The sequence below is a fragment of the Acomys minous genome, assembly GCF_964271855.1.
Source record: "Acomys minous genome assembly, chromosome: 7".
Classification (NCBI taxonomy): Eukaryota; Metazoa; Chordata; class Mammalia; order Rodentia; family Muridae; genus Acomys; species Acomys minous.
This window is the reverse complement of record NC_140488.1, coordinates 123,370,555-123,395,893: the sequence shown is the minus strand read 5'-3', so window position 1 is coordinate 123,395,893 and position 25,339 is coordinate 123,370,555. Positions and strand designations below refer to the sequence as shown.

Here is a 25,339-nt window from a genome sequence, read left to right as displayed (position 1 = left end):
ACGTCTTTAATCCCAGCACTCGGGAGGCAGAGGCAGGCAGATCGCTGTGAGTTCGAGGCCAGCCTGGTCTACAAAGCGAGTCCAGGACAGTCAAGGCTACACAGAGAGACCCTGTCTTGAAAAACAAAGAAACAAGCAAACAAAAAGAGAATACCTTGAATTGGGAGATGGCTCAGAGGGTAATAGCACTTGCTTGTATGAGGACCAGAGTTTAGATCCCCAGTACCCAGAATAAAAGCTAAGAAGCTGGACATGGTCCTGTATTACCAAGAATATGGGGACAAGAGGACTTTTGTGGCCTGACTAGTCACCAGTCTAGCTCTAGGTTTTGTGAGAGATAGTAATAGAGCAAGCTATCCAATATCCTCCTTGGCTTCCATGTGTGTGCTAAGACATATGCAACACACACACACACACACACACATACACACACACTCCTCAAAAACAAACTTCTGATGCAAACCTCCCTCTACCCCTCAAAATCAAACTTCCTATACAACCTTTGTGTTTAGTCTTATCAATGGTAACTCTATCCAATGCATATCAGGAGCCACCAAAATCATTTGTAGGACTATTATAAAGACATATAATGGGACTCTCCTGAAAAGTCTAGACCTATAATTGGCTGTGTATTATCCTTTCCCTGTGTGCCTTTATTATGCCTTCCCCACATCATCTTAGAAACTCTTCCCAACAAACAGCTTTGCTTCATACTAGCTGAGGTGGTTCAATAAAAATGGTCCCCATAGGCTTATATATTTGAATAATTGGTTCCCAGTTGGTAAAAAGGTTTATTTGGGAAGAATTAGAAGGTATGACTTTGTTGAAGTAAGTGTCACTGGGGAGGGCTTTAAGATTTCAAAAGCCAGCCTGGCGGTGGTGGCACAAGCCTTTAATTCCAGCACTCAGCACCCGGGAGGCAGAGGCAGGTAGATCGATGTGAGTTCGAGGCCAGCCTGGACTACAACATGAGTACAGGACAGCCAAGGCTAAATAGAGAAAACTTGTATCGAAAAACCAAATAAATAAATAAATAAATAAATAAAATATGAATACATTAAATACCAATTCTTTAATTTAAAATTATACATTTAAAAATTATCTTTCATGTACACTTATGTCAGAACTTAGAAGATAATGACATTCTGTTTCAGCCAAGTATCAATTTTTTTTTTCGAGACAGGGTTTCTCTGTGTAGCCCTGGCTGTCCTGGACTTGCTTATGTAGACCAGACTGGCCTCGAACTCACAGCGATCCACCTGCCTCTGCCTCCCACATGTAGGAATTAAAGGTGTGCACCACTATGCCTGACCAAGCATCAAGTTTTAATATGCAGCTATTTGCACTCAGCCAAAATATATATTTGACATCCCTTTAAAAGTAATGTAAGAAATGAAAAGTCTATGAATAAAAGCTCAGGTATGTGTCCTTTATTTAGAACAGTTCCTTGTCAGGGATCCAAAATGCTTTGCAAGTTTATTTTACTGAAAAACCCCTTGATCTTCTTTAACCTGGGCTTTCTTCACTGCCTTTCTGTTTCCTATCTTGCTTCTGCTGCTGCCACCCACTGGCTCCCACCACTGCTAAATTCCAGCAGGCAGCAGGGTTCACTTCACTGCTTTGTTTTGACTGCTGGGTTCCTGGTAGGAAAAATCAACTCTGATGGAGAACTCAAGTTTTTAAGCACGGAACAGAAAAATCACAATCCACTCATTTCCTTCGCATTTTGGGTTATCAGATAGCCACAGGAGCTGGTACTTGTCCCAGTAAGTGGTCCAGACAAAGCTCCAGGCTACAAAAAGAGAAGTCATTTCCATTCTTAAATTAATAAATAGTCTCCTCCCAGGAAGGAACAAGGTTAAAACTACAAAGCCAACAAAGGTCAAATCAACTATAAAAGTGTTACCAATAGACTTGGAAATTCAGAAGTACAAATTCTAACACATACAAAAGAACGGGGTTGGGGGAAGGTGGGGGGTGGAGGGAATAATATGTAAATAAAATTCCAATCACATTTACTTAGTTTTGTGAAGTTTTGAGCAGTAATTATAAGTTTAACTTACCATTTCAGCTGATGTCTGTCATTTTTTTGCTAGAAGTACTAAAAGATTCAGCTATTTAAAGTTTACTAAGTTAAAATTTTTAATTTAAAGTGTAAAATAAATTAAATATTTTCAAATAATGGTTTTGTAAATGTCTAGCTAGCATTTATACCACAGAAATTCTTAAAGGCTAATACAACACCAAGGAAATATAAAAAATTATGAATTCACTGGGTACTTGAATGTAAATATTTATAACTTATATCAAGCTACATTAAAGAAAATTCGGGTCATTTATAGAAACACATAAACACATGTATACAAACAGAGGCGAAAGAGTCAGTTTTGAAGCTGGCGAGACATGCTGCCAAGTAATGAATACTTAATGAAAACACCTCTGTGCCCTGGGCCTGTCACTAAACATAAGGTGCATCCCCCCCCCCACTCCCCACCCCTACTCCAGCACTTGCTCAACAGCTTTGACATAAAATACAATACCACATTATGCCACAAGGTCGAAAGGTTTACAGATTAGTAGTTGTTAGAATTCTGTCCCATTCTGTGATGTCACTGCTTACCTGCAATGGGGAGTGGCCCTGCCTAGGGCTATGTAAAAGGACAAAACCTCTCCCTCTCTCTCTTTCTTTCCGCCCCCCCATCACTTACTCTTTCTGTTTGTCTCTGGGGTACCTCACCCCTTTCCTTCTCCCCCATGCTCATTTAATAAGCTCCTCTATAACATAATATCTGGCATCTGGGACCTTATTATCCTATTATCTGTTATCATTCTCTTATATTAATCATAAAAGTAGTTCCATTATGAGTGAACCAAGTGAAAATTCCTGATATACAAATAACAGAGGTGGGGGAGAGACATTGCTAGCAGGAATATATACCTAAATAAGGCCTTCAAAATTCACCTGTTCTTAAGAATCAGGGATTAGTTTCCAACTAGGTCCACTGTAGACAGCTCATATACCACATATCCTAGAACAATTTTCTACGTTACGTTACAGAAACTCAAAGGCTACTTTTGCAAAAACAAAACAAAATACCCAAACCCCAAAACACTTTTTCTAGAGCCTATGGATATCTAATGGAGAACAAAACCCAGGCCTGGATAGTCAGGCTAAACAGCAAATGCCTTACCTGCTGAGCCATTTTTGTAAGCCCTGGAGCTCCAATATCTAACCGTAGTGCCAACCTCACGTTTTTTGATAAAAGGTTAAAAAAAAACCAGTAGCCTGGTGTTCTGATGCACAATTCTAAGTGCAGGCGGATCTCTTGAGAGTACAAGGCCCTGCCCGGTCTACATAGGAAAAGTAGGTCAGGACTGCAAAATGAGAACCTGTCTTAAAAACAAAACAAAAACAAAAAACCAGTAATACAGACAAATCTTTTGCAATACACAGCTGAGATAAGAAGTGCTGAACAGTAGAAACAATGAGCCATTGGTATTTACTTTTATTACAAACGTTTATTACAATGTACAATAGGCTTCAGGATTAACACTCCATTCTAGCTGTAGGTGACACAGATATTATGGCAGGGAATCCAGATGTTTAACAGGCTCCAGGATACAACTTCATCCTACCTGTAGGTGACAAAGATGTTACGGCAGTGAATCCAGAAGCTTAAATAGGAATGGAAGGGGGGGGGTCACCATCCCCTCAGAGATGAGGAACAGCTTACTTTTTGCCAGATTTCTTAATTCCACCTGTGGCCAGGGGGCCCTTGCCCGATGCCTTGGCTTTCATCTCCTCGAGTTTCTTCTGCTCCTCCTTCTGTTTCTGCTTGAAAGCCTTATCTTCCTCGTCCATCTCCTTGGTCTGCTTCTTGGGCTGTTTCAAGGGCTTCTTTTTGCCACCTTCTCGGCCCGACATGGCGCCTACAGCTCTGACCTTAAGCCGAGGACAAATCTTAAAAGAAAAACGAAACAAAACATAGCACGAAACGATCCAGATTTAAACGGTGGGATTCTGTTTGCGCAAAATTACATATATATTTTTTAAATCACAACAGGACAGGGGACGAAGATGACTAGGAAGGGAAGCTGGGAAGAAATTTCTGGGATATAATTGTTTCATATTTGGTTAAGGTACACAGATATTTAGTTATCAAAACACCTAAACGAACTGAGCTCTCCATTACGACATCGCTCTATATAAACCAGTAACAAAGAGACACGATTAACTTAAATGTCAGTATTTCTGATAACCCCAAACCCCTGCTATACTAAAAAGCACAACAAACCGGGTATGAAATTCAGTGAGCGGGAAGAGCAGACAGCAGAGAGGGTCAAACCTAATGAATCACTAGAAGACCGGCCGCGGAAAGCGAAGTGCTTCTAAAAGCTCCAGCGTCCCAGGAAAAGAAATCCGCGCGCTTTTTCCGGCCATGCGCAAAACCGTCTGAGTGGCCTTCCCGGAAGGGTCCGGAGGGAAACGTTGCCACTGTAGCAAAGGACCCGGTAGCAACTTGGTTCCTGCGCGGATGCTGGGGCTGTAAGGCGCCTGGCGGTCGGCTGATCGTGGATCGCAGAAGGAGGACACTGGGGCCGCCATCCATCCGCTGCTACTATGATTCCGGTGTCGCTGCTGGTGGTGGTGGTGGGTGGTTGGACTGCAGTCTACCTGGCCGACTTGGTGTTGAAGGTGAGGGCCTAGGGCCTAAGGCCCCAGCCAGAGGAGTTCAAGGCTGGTGCGCATGGTCCTGTGTTGCCCAGGGCCTTTCTTCTTTCCCTAGCCAAGTTTTCTCGCCCGTCTGGAACCCGCTCCGCGGTGGTGTCTACGTGCACCCTTCCGCGTGGCGCATCCGTCCGGCGAGTAAATAAAGTAAGGCAAGCTGCGGGAGGGGTGTGGCGGCCCGCGCAGCCACCGCTGCCGCAGTGCGGGCGCCTGGTCCCTGCAGTTTTTTTTTTGCTCCTTCCTCGGAGGAGCCTGTGATGAGCTTGGGAGGTAGGGCTGGAAGGAGGAAAGATACTAAACATCCGCTTAGGAAAAGGCAATGTTTTTCCCTCTTTGTGCTAAGGTTAATACCCGGGAGACGTTGCCGCTATTGGGATAAATCGAAATCAAATCGTGATTTAAATCGCTGGTATCAAAAGTACACAGGAGTACTCTAGGTTCCGGTTAAAAATGAGATTCTGATTCGGCAGGTCTGGGAGGAAAGCTTAGATTCTGTATTAACAGTTAGTTCCTTTGTCCGGCTGACTGTACTGACCGTGCTTTAAAGTAGCAGGCTTAAGTAGCAAGAGTTTATTATAGCTACATTTTCTACTAGGCAAATTGTAATTTAGACCCTACACTCCCTTCTTCACAGTGACGACCCACACCCCAGGCATAGAGTGCATTTTTTAAAAAGTGTTGTGGGTGTTGAAATGGTAAGAAGAGATTTCAACAGTTGTCTGAGCACATGCTTTAGACACCATTAGAATGGAGTGGGGGTGGGGAATACCAGCATAGAAGTTCCCAAGGGTTGAAAAATTACAGTCGTGACTAGTAAAACCTTCATGCCGTGTTCTTTTAAACAAAATTCATCATGGCATTTTTGTCTTAGAAGACAATAAAATGAAATGGTATCTGTCTTTTTTTTTTTTTTTTGGTCATATTTAAACTTTGAAATGCCAGGTCTATGAAGTGTAGTCCTTCAGAGGGCTAGGGCCTGCCACTTCCTAACCTTTCTGACCTTGGGCAGCTTACTCCCTGTGCCTCCATTTCTTGTCTTTAAATCGAGATAACAACAGGAAAGCATTGCCTGAATGTATGGAGAGGATTATATTAGTGAATTTACATAGTATACTGGATCTGAGGTTCAGCGACCAATAACACTTGGATAATCTGGGCACTTGTTAGAATGGCAGCCACTCAGATCTCACCTTAGACCTGTAGAATCACATTTTGTATCTTGACAAGGTTCCCCAATGATTTCTGTGCACATTTATCCGAGAGTCGCTGGTACAATGGACTTGGCATAGTGCTTAGTAGTGTAGGCCACAGTGATTTGGTGATTGAGCTCATGAGAAAAAGTGTCACGATGTTTTCATGTTTCATGTATGGAAAAAAAAAATAGCAGGGCATGGTGGCATACGCCTTTAATCCCAGCACTTGGAAGGGAAAGGCAGGTGGATGGCTGTGAGTTTGAGGATAGCCTGATCTACAAAGTGACTCCAGGACAGCCAAGGCTACACAGAGAGACCCTGTCTCGAACCCCCCCCCCCCCAAAAAAAAAGAAAGAAAAAGAAATCCTTTGGTCAGGCAGTGGTGGCACATGCCTTTAATCCCAGTACTTGGGAGGCAGAGATAGGCGGATTGCTGTGAGTTCGAGGCCAGCCTGGTCTACAAAGTGAGTCCAGGACAGTCAAGGCTACACAGAGAAACTCTGTCCCGGGGTTGGGGGGGAAAGCCCAGATAAATAGAACTCATCAAACTTGTATAGTCAGTCCCAAGTCAAATAAGTGAGTGATAAGGATGTGGCTTTAATTTCTGGGACATCCTCTGTCTTCATAAAAGCACAACCTCTGAGCAATGGCACTGACTCCGGAGTATCTGTCTGGAAGTGGAGAGACCTTGCCTGAAAAAAAGTATATATGGCTGTTTTGTCTGCTTGTATGGACACTATGTACATTCAGTGCCCTCAGGGGCCAGAAGAGGTCATAAGATCCCCCTGGAACTGGAGTTACAGATGGTTCTTAGCCACCATGTGGGTGCTGGGTTTAGATCTAGGTCCCCTGGAAGAAGAGCAGCTGCTTTTACTGGCTAAGTCCTCTCTCTAATGCCAAAGACCTTGACTTTTGAAAACTTTCCCCTTCTCTTGGTCTGCTGTTCTACCCTTGAGTTTTTCGCACAGTAGACCTCTGCTGCACAGGTGTGTCAGTCTCCTTTTCAAGTCCTGGAAAACAAGCAGACTTAACATGTTACCAGAAGACAGTAGACACAATTACAGACACTACCATTCAGACTCAAGTCATTTCTTTATGATGGTAAAAGAGCTGAAATAGCCTTCTAAGACAGCTCGATTTTCATACAGATGGTCATCAGTTAATACAGTAGTACTTCCAGGGCTTTCTGTAACTGCCTTGTTACTTATAGATCTACCATAGCCAAGGACTTGAAAGTCTTCAGACCCTTGTGACTGTTTATAAGCAGCTATCATTGTGATCCCTGGGGAAATTTAAGAGCTGCTACTGAGACCAGGAAGGACGTTAGGTAAATCTTGTACTTTGTCTGGCATAACTTGAGGCTTGCTTAGGTGAAAATAGAAAATAGTGATTCAAAGTAAGCTAGTTCTTCTGTTGAATCCACTGGGAGTATACGAATTATCTCAAAAGACCTCTTTCCTTTCTGTGGCAATAAAATAACCAGTGCCGTCCACTGTGGTAATTATTAGCTGTATGTAGCTATCCAACATTTGCAAAAACTTGTTGGAATAGAGATATGAGTATAATTTTGATACCACATTTCAAAGAATATTAGAAACAAGTGTCTCAATGTTCTTACATTGATTACACATTAAAATGATAGATAGCTTGAATATTATGGACTAGAAATATGAAAGTGAATCTTTCTTTTTTAAATGTACTAGACAGTTTAAAATCATATGTGGCTTACATTTTTGATGCATATATTTCTTATGGGCTTCATGGTTTTTAGCAGAGGTTAGGATTTTTTTTTTGGGGTGGGGTTGTTGTTGCTGGTAGTGGTGGTGGTTTTGGTTTTTTGAGACAGGGTTTCTATGTGTAGCCCTGGCTGTCCTGGAACTTACTTTGTAGATCAGGCTAGCCTTGAACACAGAGATTGGCCTGCTCTGCTTCCCAAATGGTGGATTTAAAGGTGTGTGCCACCACTACCTGACAAGATCAGGATTATTTGTTTCCAGACAGGGTTTCTCTGTGTAGCCTTGACTGTCCTGAACTCACTCTGTAGACCAGGTTAGACTTGAACTCACAGAGATCTGCCTGCCTCTGCCTCCCCAAGTGCTGGGATCACAGGCGTATACCACCACACCCAGCTTTATGATTTTTTTTTAAGGGCTGGAAATAAGTAAGCATTTTTAAAAAAAAAAAAAGATTTATTTATTTATTATTATATATACAGTGCTCTGCTTGCATGTACTCCTGCAAGCCAGAAGAGGGCGCCATATCACCTTACAGATGGTTGTGAGCCACCATGTGGTTGCTGGGAATTGAGCTCAGGACCTTTGAAAGAGCAGGCGGAGCTCTTAACCACTGAGCCATCTCTCCAGCCCGAAATAAGTAAGCATTTTAAGCTTTAAAGGTTATAGGATCTTTGTCACATATTTTTGAGGTTTGTTTGCTATTTGGAGGAGACAGGGTTGGTTGATACAGCATTTCTCTATGTGAGTCTAGCTGGCCTGGAACCCACTAGGTCAAACATGCTGACTGTGAACTTGCAGACATACTTCTGCCTTTCCTTCTCCACTGTAGTGATGGATTACAGGCATACTCCACTGTGCTGGCAGCTTTTCATTGTTGATTTACTGGGATTTAGAACCACCCTAGAAACAATTTTCTATGGTGTGGCTGCAAGGGGTTATCTAGATTAGGATAAGTGAGGGAGAAAACCCACCCTCCATGTGGGAGGTACTGTTCCTATGGGGTGGGGTCCTGGACTGGATAAAAACAGCAAAAGCACATAAACACAGCTCTCATCTTCCTCTGTCTCTTGACTGTGGATGTAATGTGCTCAGGTGCCTCTGCCACTCTCTCCTCAGTCTCCAGTGCCATGTCTTCTGCTCTATGATGGGCTATCCCCGGGAACTGTGAGCCAAATTAAACTTTTCCTAAAGCTTCCTTTTTGTCACAGTATGTAGGCAAGTAACTGTCATAACCACTATCTCAAGCAAAAATGAACAACTATTCTGAAATTACAGGCTATGAGTCAGATTTTGCTTTTGGGTTATATTTCTCTGGACCCTAACCCAGTTACCCAGTCAATTCAAGACCTTTAATACTTGGAAGAATAAATGTGAGGCTTTACGATTATAAACATTTGAGTAGGACTGGGCTTGTAGTTCAGTTTGTGGAGTGCTTGCTTAGCATGCACAAAGTCATGGGGTGGATCCCCAGCATTAACTGGACATTGTGTCAGATGCCTGTGATCTCAGCACTTGGGAGGTAAAGTCAAGAGGATCAGAAATTCCAGGTCATCTTCAGCTATGTGGAAGCTAGAGACCAGCCTGGGTTACATGAAACAGCTCAAAACTATTATAAACATTTGTGTCAGTAACATCTTGATTTCTTTTAGAACGTTCTTATTTTCTTTATTTTTTTTAACCTTTATTTATTTCTTTGTTTTCTTATAAATCTATTCTTCAAATTGAGTGATGCTGAACTTTTCTTTCTCTTAGTCATCTGTGTATTTTAAACATTCTTATGAAGACTGGCTGGAAAACAATGGATTGAGCATCTCTCCTTTTCATATAAGATGGCAAACTTCAGTTTTTAATCGTGCCTTTTACAGTTGGGGACGGCGGAAAGCAAGGATGCTTTACCAATGGTACTTTTCATCTTCAATTTTTGGGTTAAATTAGTAATTTAATTAAATATGATCATCAGAGATAGCGTGTTAACAATTTCTATCGTTTTTGGATCTATTGAGCACACAGTCATAGACACAGAGACACATACACATATAAGAACTTGTATCATTGTGCTTTTTCAAACATTAAAAATCATGGCACCTGAGCATAGTGGTGCATACCTGTTATCCCAAGAGGACCAGGAGTTTGAAGCTAACCTAAGTTAGATTTCGAGTTTGACGTCAGTCTGAGCTACATGAGACCCTTGTCTCAAACAAACAAATAAAAAATAAAATGAAGAAGGCTGGAGAGATAGTTCAGCAGTTAAAACCATTTGCTGTTCTTCTAGAGGGCCCAGGTAAGGTCTAAATTTAGATTGATAGATAGACAGACAGACAGACAGACTGACTTATGAAAATGTATGGTTGTGTATTTTCCATGGTCTTTGGGATACCTAATATCCTAATGATTTCTTTTTAAAAAAGAATTATTTATTTTTATTTTTTCCATTTGTTTTGCTGAATGTGCACTACCCCATGCAGTGCTCACAGGAGCCAGGAGAGGATTGTATCTCCTGAAACTGGAGTGACAGTTGTGAGCCAATATGTTGTGCTAGGAACTGAACCTGGGTCCTCCGCAAGAATAGACAGTGCTCTTAACCTCTGAGACATCTCTCCAGTGCCCATAACAGGTTCATAGTTCTGAGAATTTGGGGCTAGTAAGTAATGTGCTCTAAATGACTCTTTGTTAAAAGTGAAGCTCCAAGTATGAACAGCAGCAGATATCCCTAAGAATCCCAGCACTCAGAAGTCTGAAACAGAATTGATAGTTTGAGGAAAGCCTGGACAGCATAGCAAGTTCCAGGCCACTCTGGGGTACATAGTGAGACCTCCCTCCCTCCCTCCCTCCCCTCCTTCTCTCTCTCCTCTCTCTCTCTCTCTCTCTCTCTCTCTCTCTCTCTTCCCCCTTCCTCCCTCCCTCATCACTCGCGAACGCATTCTCTCTCTTTCTCTCTCTCTCTCTCTCTCTCTCTCTCCCCCCTTCCTCCCTCCCTCATCACTCGCGAGCGCATTCTCTCTCTCTCTCTCTCTCTCTCTCTCTCTCTCTCTCTCTCTCTTTCTCTCTCTTTACACACACACACACACACACACACACACACACACACACATGAAAATAATGAAGAAAAGAAAAAGACAAAATAGAAAAGGTATTTCAGAGACTGTGGGTAGTTTTTTCAAATTTGCATTTTCTCTTTTAAAGCTTTTTACCTGAAAAATCCAAAATATAGAAAATATCCACTTTCCAAATAATAAGCCGCCTTCCCTTGATTGCCTTGGAAATATGATACAGTTGCTATTTTAATACTCTTTGAATTAACTGTCTGCTTCCTAAATATTTTATAAATTTTAAGTTGGAGTTATCAATTTTAACATTAGAAGTGAAGACATAGTATTATGGTTCAGAATTAAAGTACATATGTAAGTAAAATGTAAGCTCCAAATGTATTCAAGCTAAATGTAAACAATCAAATAATCAAACAGCCAGAAAGGGTACAGTAATAAAAATAGGCAAAGCTAAAATTTGGTTCTTTAAAAAAGACTAATAAAATTGAATAAGAAAAAACAGTAAGCCCAGCATGGTGGCGCATGCCTGTAATCCCAGCACTTGGGAGGCAGAGGCAGGGGAATCACTGTGAGTTCAAGGCCAGCCTGGTCTACAGAGGGAGTTCCAGGACAGCCAAGGCTGCACAGAGAAACCCTTTCTAGAAGAAGAAAAACTAAAAAAAAAAAACAAAAAAAAAAACAAACAAAGAAAAATAGTATCTAAAAATCATAATTGAATAGATATTCAAATTCTATGAACATTAGAACAAAAATAAGATTATTACAAATGATTCTACAACCTTAAATTTCACAACAGAACTTTATGAATATAAAAGGTAATTTTTATTATTAAAACCACAGAATAATAAAACTATTACATTTTAGTTCCATGGTATTTATACTAATTTATCACAAAGTAAAGCTAAAATAAAGTACAGACAATATTCTGGATGAAAAAAATGAATGAATGCCCTAATATTAAGAGCATTCCTAGCTATATTAAACACAAAGAAAACAGTGCTATATAAAGGAGCAAGTAGAGAGGACCCCACCAATCCTTTTTTAAAATTAGGAATGATATTCAGGTTTTTTTTAGGTGTCAGAGTATTATGTGCAGTTTGTTAGAACTGCTTGTGAGTCAGTCAGATTGTTTAGATAGGGGGGAAAGGCTGAGCTATTGGTCCTTTTAGCAATTGTTTAAAAGCTGTGAAATGTGGCCCATCAGTGACTTTGTTAGTCCATGCATTATGAAGAATTGTACACTTACATGTTTGTTTTTGTTCTTGTTGCCAGGTTCAATTTTGGAATGGTGTTTGGCGTGATTGCCATGTTCAGCTCTTTTTTTCTCCTTGGAAAAACACTGATGCAGACTTTGGCGCAAATGATGGCTGACTCTCCCTCTTCTTATTCTTCCTCTTCTTCTTCTGCTTCTGCTTCTTCCTCTTCTTCTTCTTCCTCCTCCTCCTCCTCCTCTCTTCACAACGAACAGGTGCTGCAAGTTGTGGTAAGTACACTTTTTTTTTTTTTTTGCTTTAAACAACTGCAGAAACATATATTTTGGGGCAGTATAGCTAACATGCATAAAGTAAACATTAAAGTAAAACATCTCATGCTTTTTAAGATTACACACTTAATCAAAAACCATTAGTACAAGATTAGCAGAAATTGTCCACAGTATTGGATGGCAGTGGTAATAACTGTAGCAGAGAATAAGTGGACCACTAGTAAGACAGGCAGTAGCTAGAGATTCCCCTTAACTCAGGTTGTCTTCTTGAGGTGGGTGATGCTTATTTCTGCAAGGAGTAAGCTTGCTGACTTGAGATCCCTATAGCATGTAAGTAAACTGCATCTTAACCTTGTTTCTTTTATGGTTTTCAGAATTTACTCTTCTTTTAATTAAAAGTATAAGGCTTATATTAGGGGCTAAAGATATAAGACATTTTTGAATTATCACTGTGATTTCTTTCAAACTGGGTTTTACTCCGTAAGCTAGGCTAGCCCAGTACTTGCTGTATAGTCCAGGCTGCCCTCAAACTTAGAGATATTGTACTGCCTTAACCTCACATGTACTGAGATTTCAAACACAAGTACTATACCCATGTCATGGTTTCTTTTTCTTTCTTTTTTTTTTTAAATGAGGTATTTGCTTTTTGGTTTGATTTTAGTGTTTTGTTTTTGTTTGTTTGTTTCAAGACAGGGTTTCTCTATGTAGCCTTGGCTGTCCTGGACTCGCTCTGTAGACCAGGCTGGCCTCGAACTCACAGTGATCTGCCTGTCTCTACCTCCCAAGTGCTCGGATTAAAGGTGTGCGCCACCACACCTGGTTCTTTCTTTCTTTTTTTTTTTTTTTAAGATTGATTGGTTGGTTGGATTTCTGATATAGGGTTTCTCTCTGTAATCCTGGCTGTCTTGGACTTGCTTTGTAGACAAGGCTGGCCTCAAATTCACAGAGATCTGCCTGCCTCTACCTCCCAAGTGTTGGAATTAAAGGCATGTGCCACCACACCAGCTTTATTTATTTTATTTTTATGTGTCTTTTACCTGTCTGTATGTATGTCTGGTACCAACAGAGGTCAAAAGGGAACATTGGAGTCCCTGAAAATGTGGTTACAGACAGTTGTGTGTCACCATGTGGATGTTGGGAACCAAATTTGGTCCTCTGTAAAAGTAGCGAGTGCTCTTAACTGCTGATCCATCTCTCCAGTCTCCACCTTGTGATTTCTTAATATTAAAAAAAATAAGCTAGGTTTTATTCCTTTGGTTGTAAGCTATTATAGTAATTCTTCCTTTAAGTCACATGTGTATGCTTATATCTTATCTTTTGGCAGTTCTGGGATTCGAAAGTACAGTGTCATGTGCATGCAAGCCGAATGCTTTACTCCTGAGCTATAGCAAGAGAGCTCAACATTGGCTCACTTTTGCTTTATAGTTTTTCAACTATTATTTATTTATGCTTACATCACATTTTTATACTTGTAGTTTCCATTCCATGAGTTACAAATGTTGTATTTAATAATGTTCTTATTAATGGGACATTTAAGTATATAGTGCTCTGCCTGCATGTACACGGGCAGGCCAGAAGAGGGCATCAGATCATATAGATGATTGTGAGCCACCATGTGGTTGCTGAGAATTGAACTCAGGACTTCTGGAAGAGCAGGCAGAGCTCTTAACGTTTGAGCCATCTCTCCAGCCCCCAGATTTTTTTTTTAATAAAAGGAAATCTTAATCTATTTCTGCTAAGTTGGGCCAATGTGGAAAAACTTACAAGTGACTTATAGATAATGACAAAGGATGGTCACACTTCTTTCTTAGAGGTTGAGATGCTTTGTCCAGTGAAGCTACTGCATAAGACACAATTTCTTTCTTCAGTAAACATTTCAGTAGTGTGTCCTGCCTACTGACCATGTACTGGGTCCCATTTACCTGTGAAACAAAACCCCGGGCTCACATTTATGGAATGTTTAGTCTAGCAAATGAGATGCTATGATTGTTATTTGATTGGGTGCCGTGGCAACCAAAGTAGGGTCAGGTGTACCCGGCACTAAGAAAGAAGAGAGCGGAAGTAGGAGGACAGTTCACATAGCCTGGAAAAGGAAGCTGAGAGCCAGTGAGAGCCGAGCACCTTAGGAATAGAAGGACCACTGTAACATGGAGCACAGCAAGAAAATCATAGTAACCATAAACTCCTAGGTAACATAGGTAATGTTGCCCCTGTGAGGTTTCTCTGTGTGTTATATTTTGTTTTCTCAGCCCGGGGCCAGTAGGCAGAATGCACTCATGAAGTTTATTTTGTTCTCCCTGAGAAAGCCAATGCCCAAAGACATTACCTCATTTGTCCAGGACCTCAGTTGGTAAATAGCGTAGCCATCATCAGTGACAATAGAATCTTTGCTACATCATGTTGTATCCCTTTAAAAAGACAAATACAAGCCAGCCCTAGGGGTACAGACTTATAATCCCAACTACTTGGGAGGCTGAGACAGAAGGATTGCAAGTTGAAGGCTTGACTTGGCTACAAAGCAAGCTCAAGGCCACGGTGTGGAACATAGTGAGAACCTATCCCAAAGTAAAAGGTAAAAGAAAGTGTTAGGCCGGGCGTGGTGGCGCACGCCTTTAATCCCAGCACTCGGGAGGCAGAGGCAGGCGGATCGCTGTGAGTTCGAGGCCAGCCTGGTCTGCAAAGTGAGTCCAGGACAGCCAAGGCTACACAGAGAAACCCTGTCTCGAAAAACCAAAAGAAAAAGAAAAAAAGAAAAAAAAAAAGAAAGTGTTAGGAGGCATAACTTCATGATAGAGCACTGACTAGCATGCGCTAGGCCCTGTGTTCAACTTGAGGGGAGGGAAGAGAGAGAGAAAAGGGGAAAAGCAAGAAGGGAGGGAGGTGAGTGGAAGGTTCATTCAAGGAAGTATACATGATTTTGACCCACCCTTATAGGGAATATGGTTAAAGTTAAGGTAGGCAAATTATAAGAGAACAATATGGGAAATAGGCGATAAGATGGGAGATACAGGTAGTATCAAGACCATGAAAGACCTTTCTAGAAAGTTTTTGTTTTACCTATAGATTAGAGTTCTGTACAAAAAGGGCCAAAATATAGTTAGCTCAAAGACAAGGGAAATAATTTATGAGTACAGATGGAATGCTTCATTTTAGAAGTAACAAGGGGGCTGGAGAGATGGCTCAGCGGTTAAGAGCACTGACTGCTCTTCCAGAGGTCCTGAGTTCAATTCCCAGCAACCACACGGTGGCTCACAACCATCCACAATGCGATTTGGTGCCCTCTTCTGGCCTGCAGGTGTACATGCAGGCAGAGCACTGTATACATAATAAATAAATATTTTTTTAAAAAAAAGAAGTAACAAGGATCTAAACTAAATTTGTGGCAAAGAGAATGAAGGCCCTTGAGAGGCTACCCATGCAGAAGATGGTCCTGAACCCATGCACATAGTGGTAACATTAAGAAGATTCAATGGGTTAAAGAGAGGCGGGGGGAACACTTGAAGTTTGGAGGGAAAAGTGGTGTTGGAATAAGGGGGGAGTTGGAGGATTTAAAAGGGAGGGTGGATTTGATCAAAACACAATATTTGTATTATGAAATTCTCAATTTTTAAAGGGAGTGAAGAGAATGAAGCTGATGGCTTCTCAGACAGTGATTAATTTAATGTGAAGCTGGAGAGTGCAGGGACGGTTCAAGGATGACTCTTAGTTATACAAGTAGTTTTCAAGAAAGGAGATTAAGAGAGGAGGAAGCCCATTTAAGGAAAATCTGATCATTGGCCTGTCTGCATGCTCAAGATCTAATGGCAGATTGTCATATATACAAATTATTCTTCTCTTTACTTCTCAGTTTATTCCGCGTTCATAAAAATACTAGGTGACCTGTGCTTTTGGAACTGTTAAAAAAAAGCCAGAAGCCCCCATAGTCTACCATGTACTTTTGTGTATAATTTTTAAAATGCCTTGTCTCTTGTCTCTGAGATAAGTCTCTGGAGCTTAAGAAACACACTTCTTGTTTATTCTCGAATTTTCTGAAGCCATGCCCCATATTAATTCCCACAGCCCTGGCACTGTGTGCTGTTGAAAGAGTGTTCTGCGTTCAATGTTCCAGTACATCTAATACTCTGCAATTGTGTCAGAGACAGATGGTCATCTTGTATGGTTGCCAGCCATTAAGACCTGCCATCTGTTGCTCCAGTCAGTCGCAAACTCAGACTCGTACCTTATCTTATTTACTTATTAATGTATCCAGGAGACAATGTACAGAAGGAACAGAGAGCTGGTGGCAAAAAAAAAAAAAATTAAGTGAGTTATTTGAAATAAAGGGAAGCTGTGCTTTGGTGAAGGCTGTTTTGTGAGCTAGGTGGCATGGCATGAGAGATGACCTTAAGGGAATCCATTTTTTAAAAAAGTACCAGAAACAGGAAAAGTAAACTGAGCAGATATTTTACCCAGCATGGGAATGGAGAAATGGGACGCTGTGGAAGAAGAAAGGCTGCTTAGTAAGGTCTGAGTAAAGAGAATTCCAGATAAGAAGATATCACACACACATTAAAGATGTTGATTATGAAAATGAGCTTCATAATGAGAGAACAGGCGATCAGAATTACTGGAACTTAGAACATGACCGAGCCACATTCTGTGGATCTCTCTTTGGTTACAAGGCTTTAAAAGTGAAACTCATCTGCTGTGCAGCCCAAAACCATGGTCCAATTGAGATGGTGGTAAAATTTTAGATCATAAAAGTCCTTGAAAAAAAATCAGGTTGTTAATTTACATGAAGTGGAATGAAGAAGACATAAAACTAACATCAGAACTATATGGAACAGTAAACAGTATTTTTCTTCTTACTTATTTTTAATTGTTATTTTTAGAGCAGTTTTAAGTTTGTAGCACTATTGAGAAGAAATACAGAGGTTTCCTGTGTGCTTCCCACACAAACACAGCTACCCCAACCAGAGTGGTCCACTTGTTACTGTTGGTAAATCTAAATCTATGGTCATCATCACCCAGAGTCCATGATTTACATTTATATTCAGTCTTGATTTTTTAGGAAATGTTAAAATATTGATAGATTTGATACTGCTATGTGTTTTTTTTTTAATATCAGAAACTAAAAGCAAATGGAAGTTATATGGTTGATTAACTGGAGGCTACATTTCTGACATTACAAAGTACTAATCCTGATGTTTGAAGTATAGTTAACAGATTAGTAAGAAAGAGAGGAATGCAGCTGAAATCGCAGTGCCTGTCTATAATCCCAGAACTCAGGAGGCAGAGCCAAAAGCATCACTGTAAGTTCAACATCAAGCTAGTCTCCCTACCAAGTTATATTTAACCCTGTTCCTAATAAAGTAACAAATTTGTGAAAACATCAGGAAAAGGCCAGTTGGATAGTGAATAGGCTACTCAGATTGCAGATATGAATAAAATGAGCTTGCCTAATGTTCTAGCTATCTATTTCTAAGAGAGCAGCTTGATAAAATATAGGTATCTCTGCTGGTTAGTTTTATGTCTACTTGACACAAGCTAGAGTTCTCTGAAAGGAAGGAACCTCAATTGAGAAAATCTCTCCATGAGACCCAGCTGTAAGGCATTGCCTCTTTTAGTGATCAGTGGGAGAGGGCCTAGCCTATTGTGAGTGGTGCCATCCCTGGGCTGGTGGTCCTGGGTTCTATGGGAAAGCAGGCTGGACAACACATGTAGAGCAAGCCAGTAAGCAACACCTCTCCATGGCCTCTGCAGCAGCTCCTGTCTTCAGGTTCCTGCTCTGTTTGAGTCCTGTCCTGACTTCCAGCAATATGGAAATGTGAGCCGAATGAACCCTTTCCTTCCCAACTTATATTCTGGTCATGTTGTTTTGTTGCAGCAATAGAAACCTTCACTAAGACAAGGGTACCGGTATTGTGGGGTATTGCTGTAACAGACCTAACCATGTTTTTGGGTGGATTATGGAACACTGGGTTAGAAAAGCCACTGAGTGTTAAAGAGTTCAGTAGGAGCTTGGAAGATAAGAATGTTGAGAACAGTGCAGAGGATGAAGGCATGGGGCTTATAAAGTTTCAGAGGGACATTTGCTATTTTGAGTTAAGGTTCTGTGGTTCTGGTTAGCTGCGGCAGAAGAATCAGCTGTGATTAACAGATACCAAAGTTACTGGAGTGAAACCTTTGCATTCCTTGGATACTCATGCTGGTTGGCGGGGGGGGGGGGCAGTAGGGGGGGAGGGGGGCTTGAGAATTTGGCATTAAGAAGAGACCAGCATTGTTGAGGTGAAATCTTCTAGAAAGTGTTTCCTGAGAACACAGAGAAGCTGTGTTCCAGAACTGGCCATGGTTGTAGCATACTTGGTGATGTGTAAGAGTCACGCAGGTGGTACTGGTTTTGAAGGCATGGAGGGGTCATGGAGAACAGCTGAGACCTGGCACTGTGAGAAGCCAAGAGAGGCCAGTGGTGAAGATTCAGCCTCAGTGGCAGTTGAAGACCCAGGAATGAAGGGGTCATGAAAAAAGTTGAGGCTTGGCACCATGAAAAGTTCAAAGCCAGCCTGGCCTACAGAGCGAGTACAGGACAGCCATGGCTACACAGAGAAACCCTGTCTAAACAAACAAACAAACAACAAAAGAGAGATCTAGCTTTAAGGCATTTTCTCAATTAATGATCAAGGGGGGTGGACCCAGCCCACTGTGGGTGGTGCCGTCTCTGGCCTGTGGTCCTGGGTTCTATAAGAAAGCAGAGTTCTTTTGGCTTGGAAGAACCTTCATGGAAGGAGCTCCAGGTAAGAGATAGGGATTTTTTCCCCTCTGGAATTGCAGGAACAACAGAGAGGCAGATGGCAGGACACAGGTAAAACAATTCTAGAAAAGAGAGCTAAGGAGCCCTCTTTGGCTTGGAGGAGCTCAAGAGACAGGTAGACTAGCTAGATAAAAGGACACAGAGAGAAAGAGGTTTCTAAAGAGCTAGCAATTTAGTTGTAAAATATATATTTTGTATATAGTCCAGAAACTAAAGCTACCTCACTAAGCTAGCAGATTTTTTACCGCCCCCCCACCCCCAAAAAGAAAGAAAGCAGACTAAGCAAGTCTTGGGTAGTAAGCCAGTGAGCAGCTCATGAGACATCTAGACTAGTTGAAATGGTGGAACCTCACAGTCAGTGAGAGATCGTGTCTCAAAGCAAAGCATGAGGTACTGAGGGGCCAGCAAGGTGACTCAGTGGATAAGGGTGCCTGCCACTAAGCCACAGTGCTATCCACAGGACCCACATATGGGAATGCGAACCAACTCCTTCATGCTGTCCTCTAGCCTGCACAGTCCACAGGCACACTGTAGCAAACCTTCCCCTCCACCCCCCGACACACACACACACACACACACACACACACACACACACACACACACACACACACCAATTAAGGAAGTAATAGAAGAAGGCACCCGACATTCACCATCCTGCTTTGACATGTGTGTACAGGGGCATGTGTACTTGCACACACACACATATTCACACTTGAGAATGAAATAATCAGGTGATAAAAATAATTACCAAAAAGCAAAATATTGTAAAATATAATCCACCTATTAAAAACCATATTGAGGTGCTGGTTTAAAAAAAAAAACAAGGCTGATGATACATATTCAATAATCCTAATGCAAGGAGGTAGAGATGGGAATTCTTAGGGCTTTCTGGCCAGGCAGCTTAGCCTAACCTTTGAACTCCAGGTCCTGGTGAGAGAGCTCATCTCTAAAAGCAAGGTAGTATAGCTGGAGAAATGGCCCAGAGGGAGGTTAAGAGCATTTGTTGCTCTAATGAGGGCCAGGTTTGGGTCTCAGAACCTACATGGTGGCTCACGATGATCTACAACTCCAGTTCTAGGGTTTCCCACACCCTCTTCTAACCTTGTGGGCACCTGGCACATATGTGGTGTGCACATACATACATACATACATACATACATACATACATACATACAAGACACTCATACACTGAAAAACAAAAACAAATGAAAGAGCTTTTTGAAGGGCGTGGTGCACACACCTTTAATCCCAGCACTCAGGAAGCAGAGGCAGGCGGATGGCTGTGAGTTTGAGGCGAGCCTGGTATACAAAGGGAGTCAAGGACAGCAAAGCTACACAGCGAGACCCTGTCTCAAAAAACCAAAATCAAACAAACAAAACCACTCTGCTCATACACATAAAATCTAAATATCTGTAGCTTTTAAAATTTTATGTTCTGTGTGACTGTTTTGCCTTAATTTATATATGTACACCACATATATGCCTGTTATGTTCCCTAAGACTGGGATTATGTATTGTTTGCAGCCAAGAAATGGGTGCTGGATCCTCTACAAGAACAAGTACTCTCAACAGCTGAACCATCTCTGCAGCCCCCTAAAATTATTGTTATATATAAAAAAAGCAGGTTAGGCCATATACAATATGGTATACTAATCCTAGCTCTCTGGAGCCTGAGGCAGAAGTGTCTTTCTCAGTAGGTAGACTCAGCTGTGTATATAGTAAGACTTTGTCTCAAAAAAAAAAAAGAAAGAAAGAAAGAAAAGAAAGCAAACAAGCAAAAAACATGACAAATAAACAGAGCTAGAAAGTACTTATGAAGAGATGGGTGAAAAAACAAGTTTCAAAATTGTGGTTTTTGAAAGTAGGTGTAAAGGAACAGACTAGAAGTATATGGCAAAGGATCGAGAATAGTTCTCTTTTCTGTTTGCAAACTGAACGAGTTTAGAGGCTTCTAGGTAAGTTTTGCTGTTTTGTTTTTAAATATTTCTTTATTTGTATTTTATGTGTACAAGTGTTTTTGTACTTACGTGCACTTGTGTGGACTTGGTCCTCATGGAGGCCAGAACAGTATGTTGTATCCCCTGGACCTGGAGTTACAGACAGTCATGAGCCACATTGTGGATGCTGAGAGTTTAACCCAGCTCCCCTACAGCAACAGTGTACTGCTCCTAACCACTGAACCATCTCTCCAGACCCAAAATTTCCTGTTTTAAACACTTTTCGTTAGTATTAAAATGATAATTCATAAATGAAGAGAATTTCTTTTGGTTTCCAAGTCTTGTACTGTGAGCAGTGGCCTTTCCATTGTTCAGGCTTTCTCCTTAACAGACCAAGAGTTTTGCTGTTCAGCTTGGATAATAGAAATCTTCCCGCAGGCCTGTGGTGATGCACACCTTTAATCTCAGCACTCAGGAGGCAGAGGCAGGCGGATACCGCCATGAGTTCGAGGCCAGCCTGGTCTACAAAGTGAGTCCAGGATAGTCAAGGCTACACAGAGAAGCCCTGTCTTGAAAAAATAAAAAGAACAGAAGAAAGAAATCTTCCCTTATGTATGCACTGGTATTTATATATAGAACATTTTTAGACTATATAATTGTAAAACAACTCCTGCTTCTTCATATATCCATGAGTCTACTTTGCATGAATGCATTAATCTTTGCTTCTACTTTTCTAATTGTAAACTGGTAAGGTAAATGGAATGAAGGGCAAGGGCCACCCAAACTGACCAGGCACTTCGTATGACTCAGCATGAGCTCTTGAAATCTTGTAATAACAGTTCAAAGACAATGACTAAGTTTTTTTTTTTTTCCGAGACAGGGTTTCTCTGTGTACTCTGGCCGTCTTAGAACTGACTCTATAGACCAAGGTGGCCTCAAACTTGGAGATCTGCCTTGCCTCTGCCTCTGCCTCTGCCTCCCGAGTGCTGGAAGTGAAGGTGTGCACCACTACCGTTGGCTAGGAATAAGAGTTTTAAGAAGTTTCCAAATTGAGCTTCCAGCCCTTAAATTAAGGATAGATCAGCCACTGCCACCTTCATTGTCACCCTGCTTTCTCTGACTGATACTCAGGGCACCCCAATTCTTTGCCATGGTGAAGCTCTCAGGAATCTAGCAATGTAACTTTTTAATGTGGTCCTTTCCGTTTCCTTTAAATTGGTAGCAAGCCTGATTTACAGAAATTTCATAGGTTAAAACAAAGCATTGCTTTTTCTTTAATTACAGTAAAAATAAAAATTGATCATTAATGGTCATAAGTTTGGATATTTCAGTTTTAAGACAGTGAAGGTCATGCCTCTTGGTGTACAAATAGGATTCTGCTATGCCCGCACTGATAATCATTGCTGTGTTATGTCTATAAACAGGTTCCTGGTATAAATTTACCTGTCAATCAGCTGACTTACTTCTTCGCTGCAGTCCTCATTAGTGGTGTTGTACATGAAATTGGACACGGTATAGCAGCTATTAGGTAATTAGACTTAACCTTTTCTTTTCTACTACTTGCAAAGAAGCTTTTCATTGAAGATAATTTATTCCTAAGATCTTGTATATTTGACGAGTTTTTTTTTCTTTCTTCTGTAGCTATTACTCAATATATACCCACCATTTATCACTTTGGAATATAAAAGAATTAATGGATTGCTGATATGCCCTTCTAATCATGTGATCATCTGTATTCCAGGTCTTTCTGTCCTTTGCTTTATGCAGCTATGATTATAACCTCAGTTCTTCAAGGTTTTTCATCTAGTGTTTTTATTTTAAAATTTGTATTTTTTTTTTACTTATTACGTGTGTGTGTGTCTGTGTCTGTGTGCGTGTGTGCGTGTGCAACACACATACTGTGCCATGCTTCTGGAAGTCAGAGAACAACTTCTGGGAGTCACTGGTCTTCCACTATGTGAGTCCCAGAGATCAAACTCAGGTCATAGAACTGACAGAAACTTTCTTTACCCACAGAGCCATCTTGTTGATCTGTCCTCTAGCATTCGCTGAATTCCATCCTCTGCCACTGCCCCAGCACATTTCGGGGCGGGTAGTAGGAAGGAAAGCTTTCTCTAACCCAGGCTAATCTCAGACTCAGAGTCTTCCTGCCTCAATATTCCAAGTATTAGGATAACAAGCATGTGCCACTGTGCATGGTTGCACCTTAATCAGCTGAAACACTTTCCTGCTTCTGTTCATTTCCCATGTTCGGTAGGAAAAAAAAATCCTGGAAGTGCTGGGTTTAGTGCTATCTAAGCCTATCTAGAAATTTGGGGATCATCCTGAATTGGTGGATTTGAGCACCTAAATGTGTATTTCTGATTATACCTAACTAATAAGATGGGAAGAAGGCAACCGTGGTCACTACTTCCCTGATTCCCTCATACCTGCCATAATCAGAAACATGCAGACAGACAAGAATGTTTTATCTTTTGTGTGTATGTACGAGGAAAAAGGCAAATCCCTGTTCTAAAGAAAAAGATTCATCATTGTTTTCCAGTTGCTTATGAACAAGTCTAGCTAAAAAGAATACACATTCATCTTAACACAGCATGTTTGAACAGGTGTGCACACTACTGCTTTAAAGAGGCAGTTACCTTAAAACATTTTTGCCACATATATGTGCATATAGGGGGGGGTTATACACATGTCACATGTGTGGAGGTTAGAGAACAATTTTCAGGAACCATTTCTCTCATTCTACCAAGTAGTTTCCTAGGATCAAACTCAGCATGCCAGATGTGGTAGCAAGCAGCCTTACTAATTGAGCGATCTTACCAATCCAAGTTACTTTTTATAAATCTCATTTTTGTTTCCACATGTTTAGATGTGTAACCTTTAGGCTTTTTATATCTAGAAGCATTATCATTAATAGTTTCATCGTTTACAGTATGTTTGTAAAAGATATTGGATGACTTTTTTTATGGTTGGAAGGGAGGTTTTTATTGGAGGTACAGGGGAGAGTATAGAGAGGCTTCTGGGAAGAGTTCAGAGCAGGGAGAGAAAGTTTGGATGACTTTTTAATATAATATTTCTATGTATTCTTTAAGAATTTCACATATGTATATGATGTATTTTGATCATGTCCATACCCTACTCCTTGCCTCCAACTCCTCTCAGTTCCCTATGTGTCCCTTCCAAGTCCCTTCCCCCACTACTTATTAACCCTCTAAGTCCAGTTAGTGTTACCTGCTGTGTGCATGGTTGTAGTGCCTAGCACTGGAGCATTGGTAACCTCCAGAAACCCTCAACTACCAATAAGTCCTCATGAGCTTCTCCTGTAGCGCCCACGCTACTAGTTTAGGCTACGGCGAGGGTCTGTAGATTAAAAAGACGACACAACGAGTCATTCGTGCTAAGAGAATGCCATTTTTGGGAGTAACAGAACTGCTTATATAAGGGAGGAACCAGCAATCAAACAGCACTGTGGAAAATCCCCAAGAAGAGGCAAACCAAGGGCCAAATCATGAGACCCAAAACAAGGAAAATGGAGGCAACCGGTGGAGCACAATGTTTCAACTGCAGACAAAAACAACTAATGTTTCAACTGCAGACAAAAAGAAGCAATGGTCAGTACCAGCACAGCTGCAGGTCCCCACATTCTCCCCCTATCCAGCTTGATCCTGTAGTCCTAAGCAGGCAGCCAGAGCTGTTGTGAGTTCATGAGTATACTGCCCAACTTACATTGTGGAGGACAGCGTTTGGCTGTAATCCTTCCCAAACTCTGGCTCTTAAAAAAATCTTTCTCAGCCGGGTGTGGTGGCGCACACCTTTAATCCCAGCACTCGGGAGGCAGAGGCAAGTGGATCGCTGTGAGTTCGAGGCCAGCCTGGTCTACAAAGTGAGTCCAGGATGACCAAGGCTACACAGAGAAACCCTGTCTTGAAAAACCAAAAAAAAATCTTTCTCCCTCCTCTTCCACAGTCTTTCTCTGAGCCTGAAGGGAATGGGTGTGTGACATCGACGCCTCGGTCAGAGCTGAGCGTTCCATAGTTACTTATTCTCTACTCTTTGGCCAGTTGTGAGTCTATATTATCTGTTACCCACTGCAAGAATTAAATAAAGAGCAAGCTCCTCTGGTAATGAATGAGAACAGCACTAATGGATAAGATACTTATTTAAAAGGCAGGTTAATGCTAAATCTGTTTACCAAAACAATAGTAGTAGATTCTCCCCTAGTTCTGTCGCTGGGAAGAGACACCATGACCATGACAACCCTTATAAAGGAAAGCATTTACTTGGGGCTGGCTTACAGTTTTAGAGAGTTAGTCCATTATCATCATGGCAGGGAGCACGCAGCACACGTGGCACTGGAGCAGTAGCTAAGAGCTTTATATACCAACTGGTAGGCAGGCAGAGAGAAGGAGACTAGGCATGGCATG

The 25,339-nt window shown here is 41.3% G+C and overlaps 2 protein-coding genes across 4 annotated transcripts in view; one reads left to right on the top strand and one right to left on the bottom strand.

Annotated features, from left to right (window-relative positions):
* Positions 1-3,730: 3,730 nt before the first annotated feature.
* LOC311602707 (translation machinery-associated protein 7-like) lies at positions 3,731-4,432 on the bottom strand (the record flags this gene model as incomplete). The annotated part of the gene is made up of 2 exons (XM_084791148.1): positions 4,296-4,432; positions 3,731-3,961 (listed from the first exon to the last, which is right to left on the bottom strand). The coding sequence occupies exon 2, from the start codon at positions 3,923-3,925 to the stop codon at positions 3,731-3,733; it is 195 nt and encodes a 64-aa protein (XP_084647274.1). The 5' UTR covers positions 3,926-3,961; positions 4,296-4,432.
* A 124-nt stretch (positions 4,433-4,556) lies between these two features.
* Positions 4,557-25,339, top strand: part of MBTPS2 (membrane bound transcription factor peptidase, site 2) — a 50,891-nt gene continuing 30,108 nt past the window's right edge. For 2 of the 3 annotated variants that reach the window (XM_084791129.1, XM_084791128.1), the window contains exons 1-4: positions 4,557-4,696; positions 9,411-9,559; positions 11,978-12,188; positions 22,340-22,443. In XM_084791129.1, coding sequence (XP_084647255.1) covers positions 4,622-4,696; positions 9,411-9,559; positions 11,978-12,188; positions 22,340-22,443 — 539 coding nt within the window. In that variant the 5' untranslated portion in view covers positions 4,557-4,621. The remainder of the gene's footprint in view (positions 4,697-9,410; positions 9,560-11,977; positions 12,189-22,339; positions 22,444-25,339) is intronic. The other variant, XM_084791130.1, reaches the window with a different exon arrangement.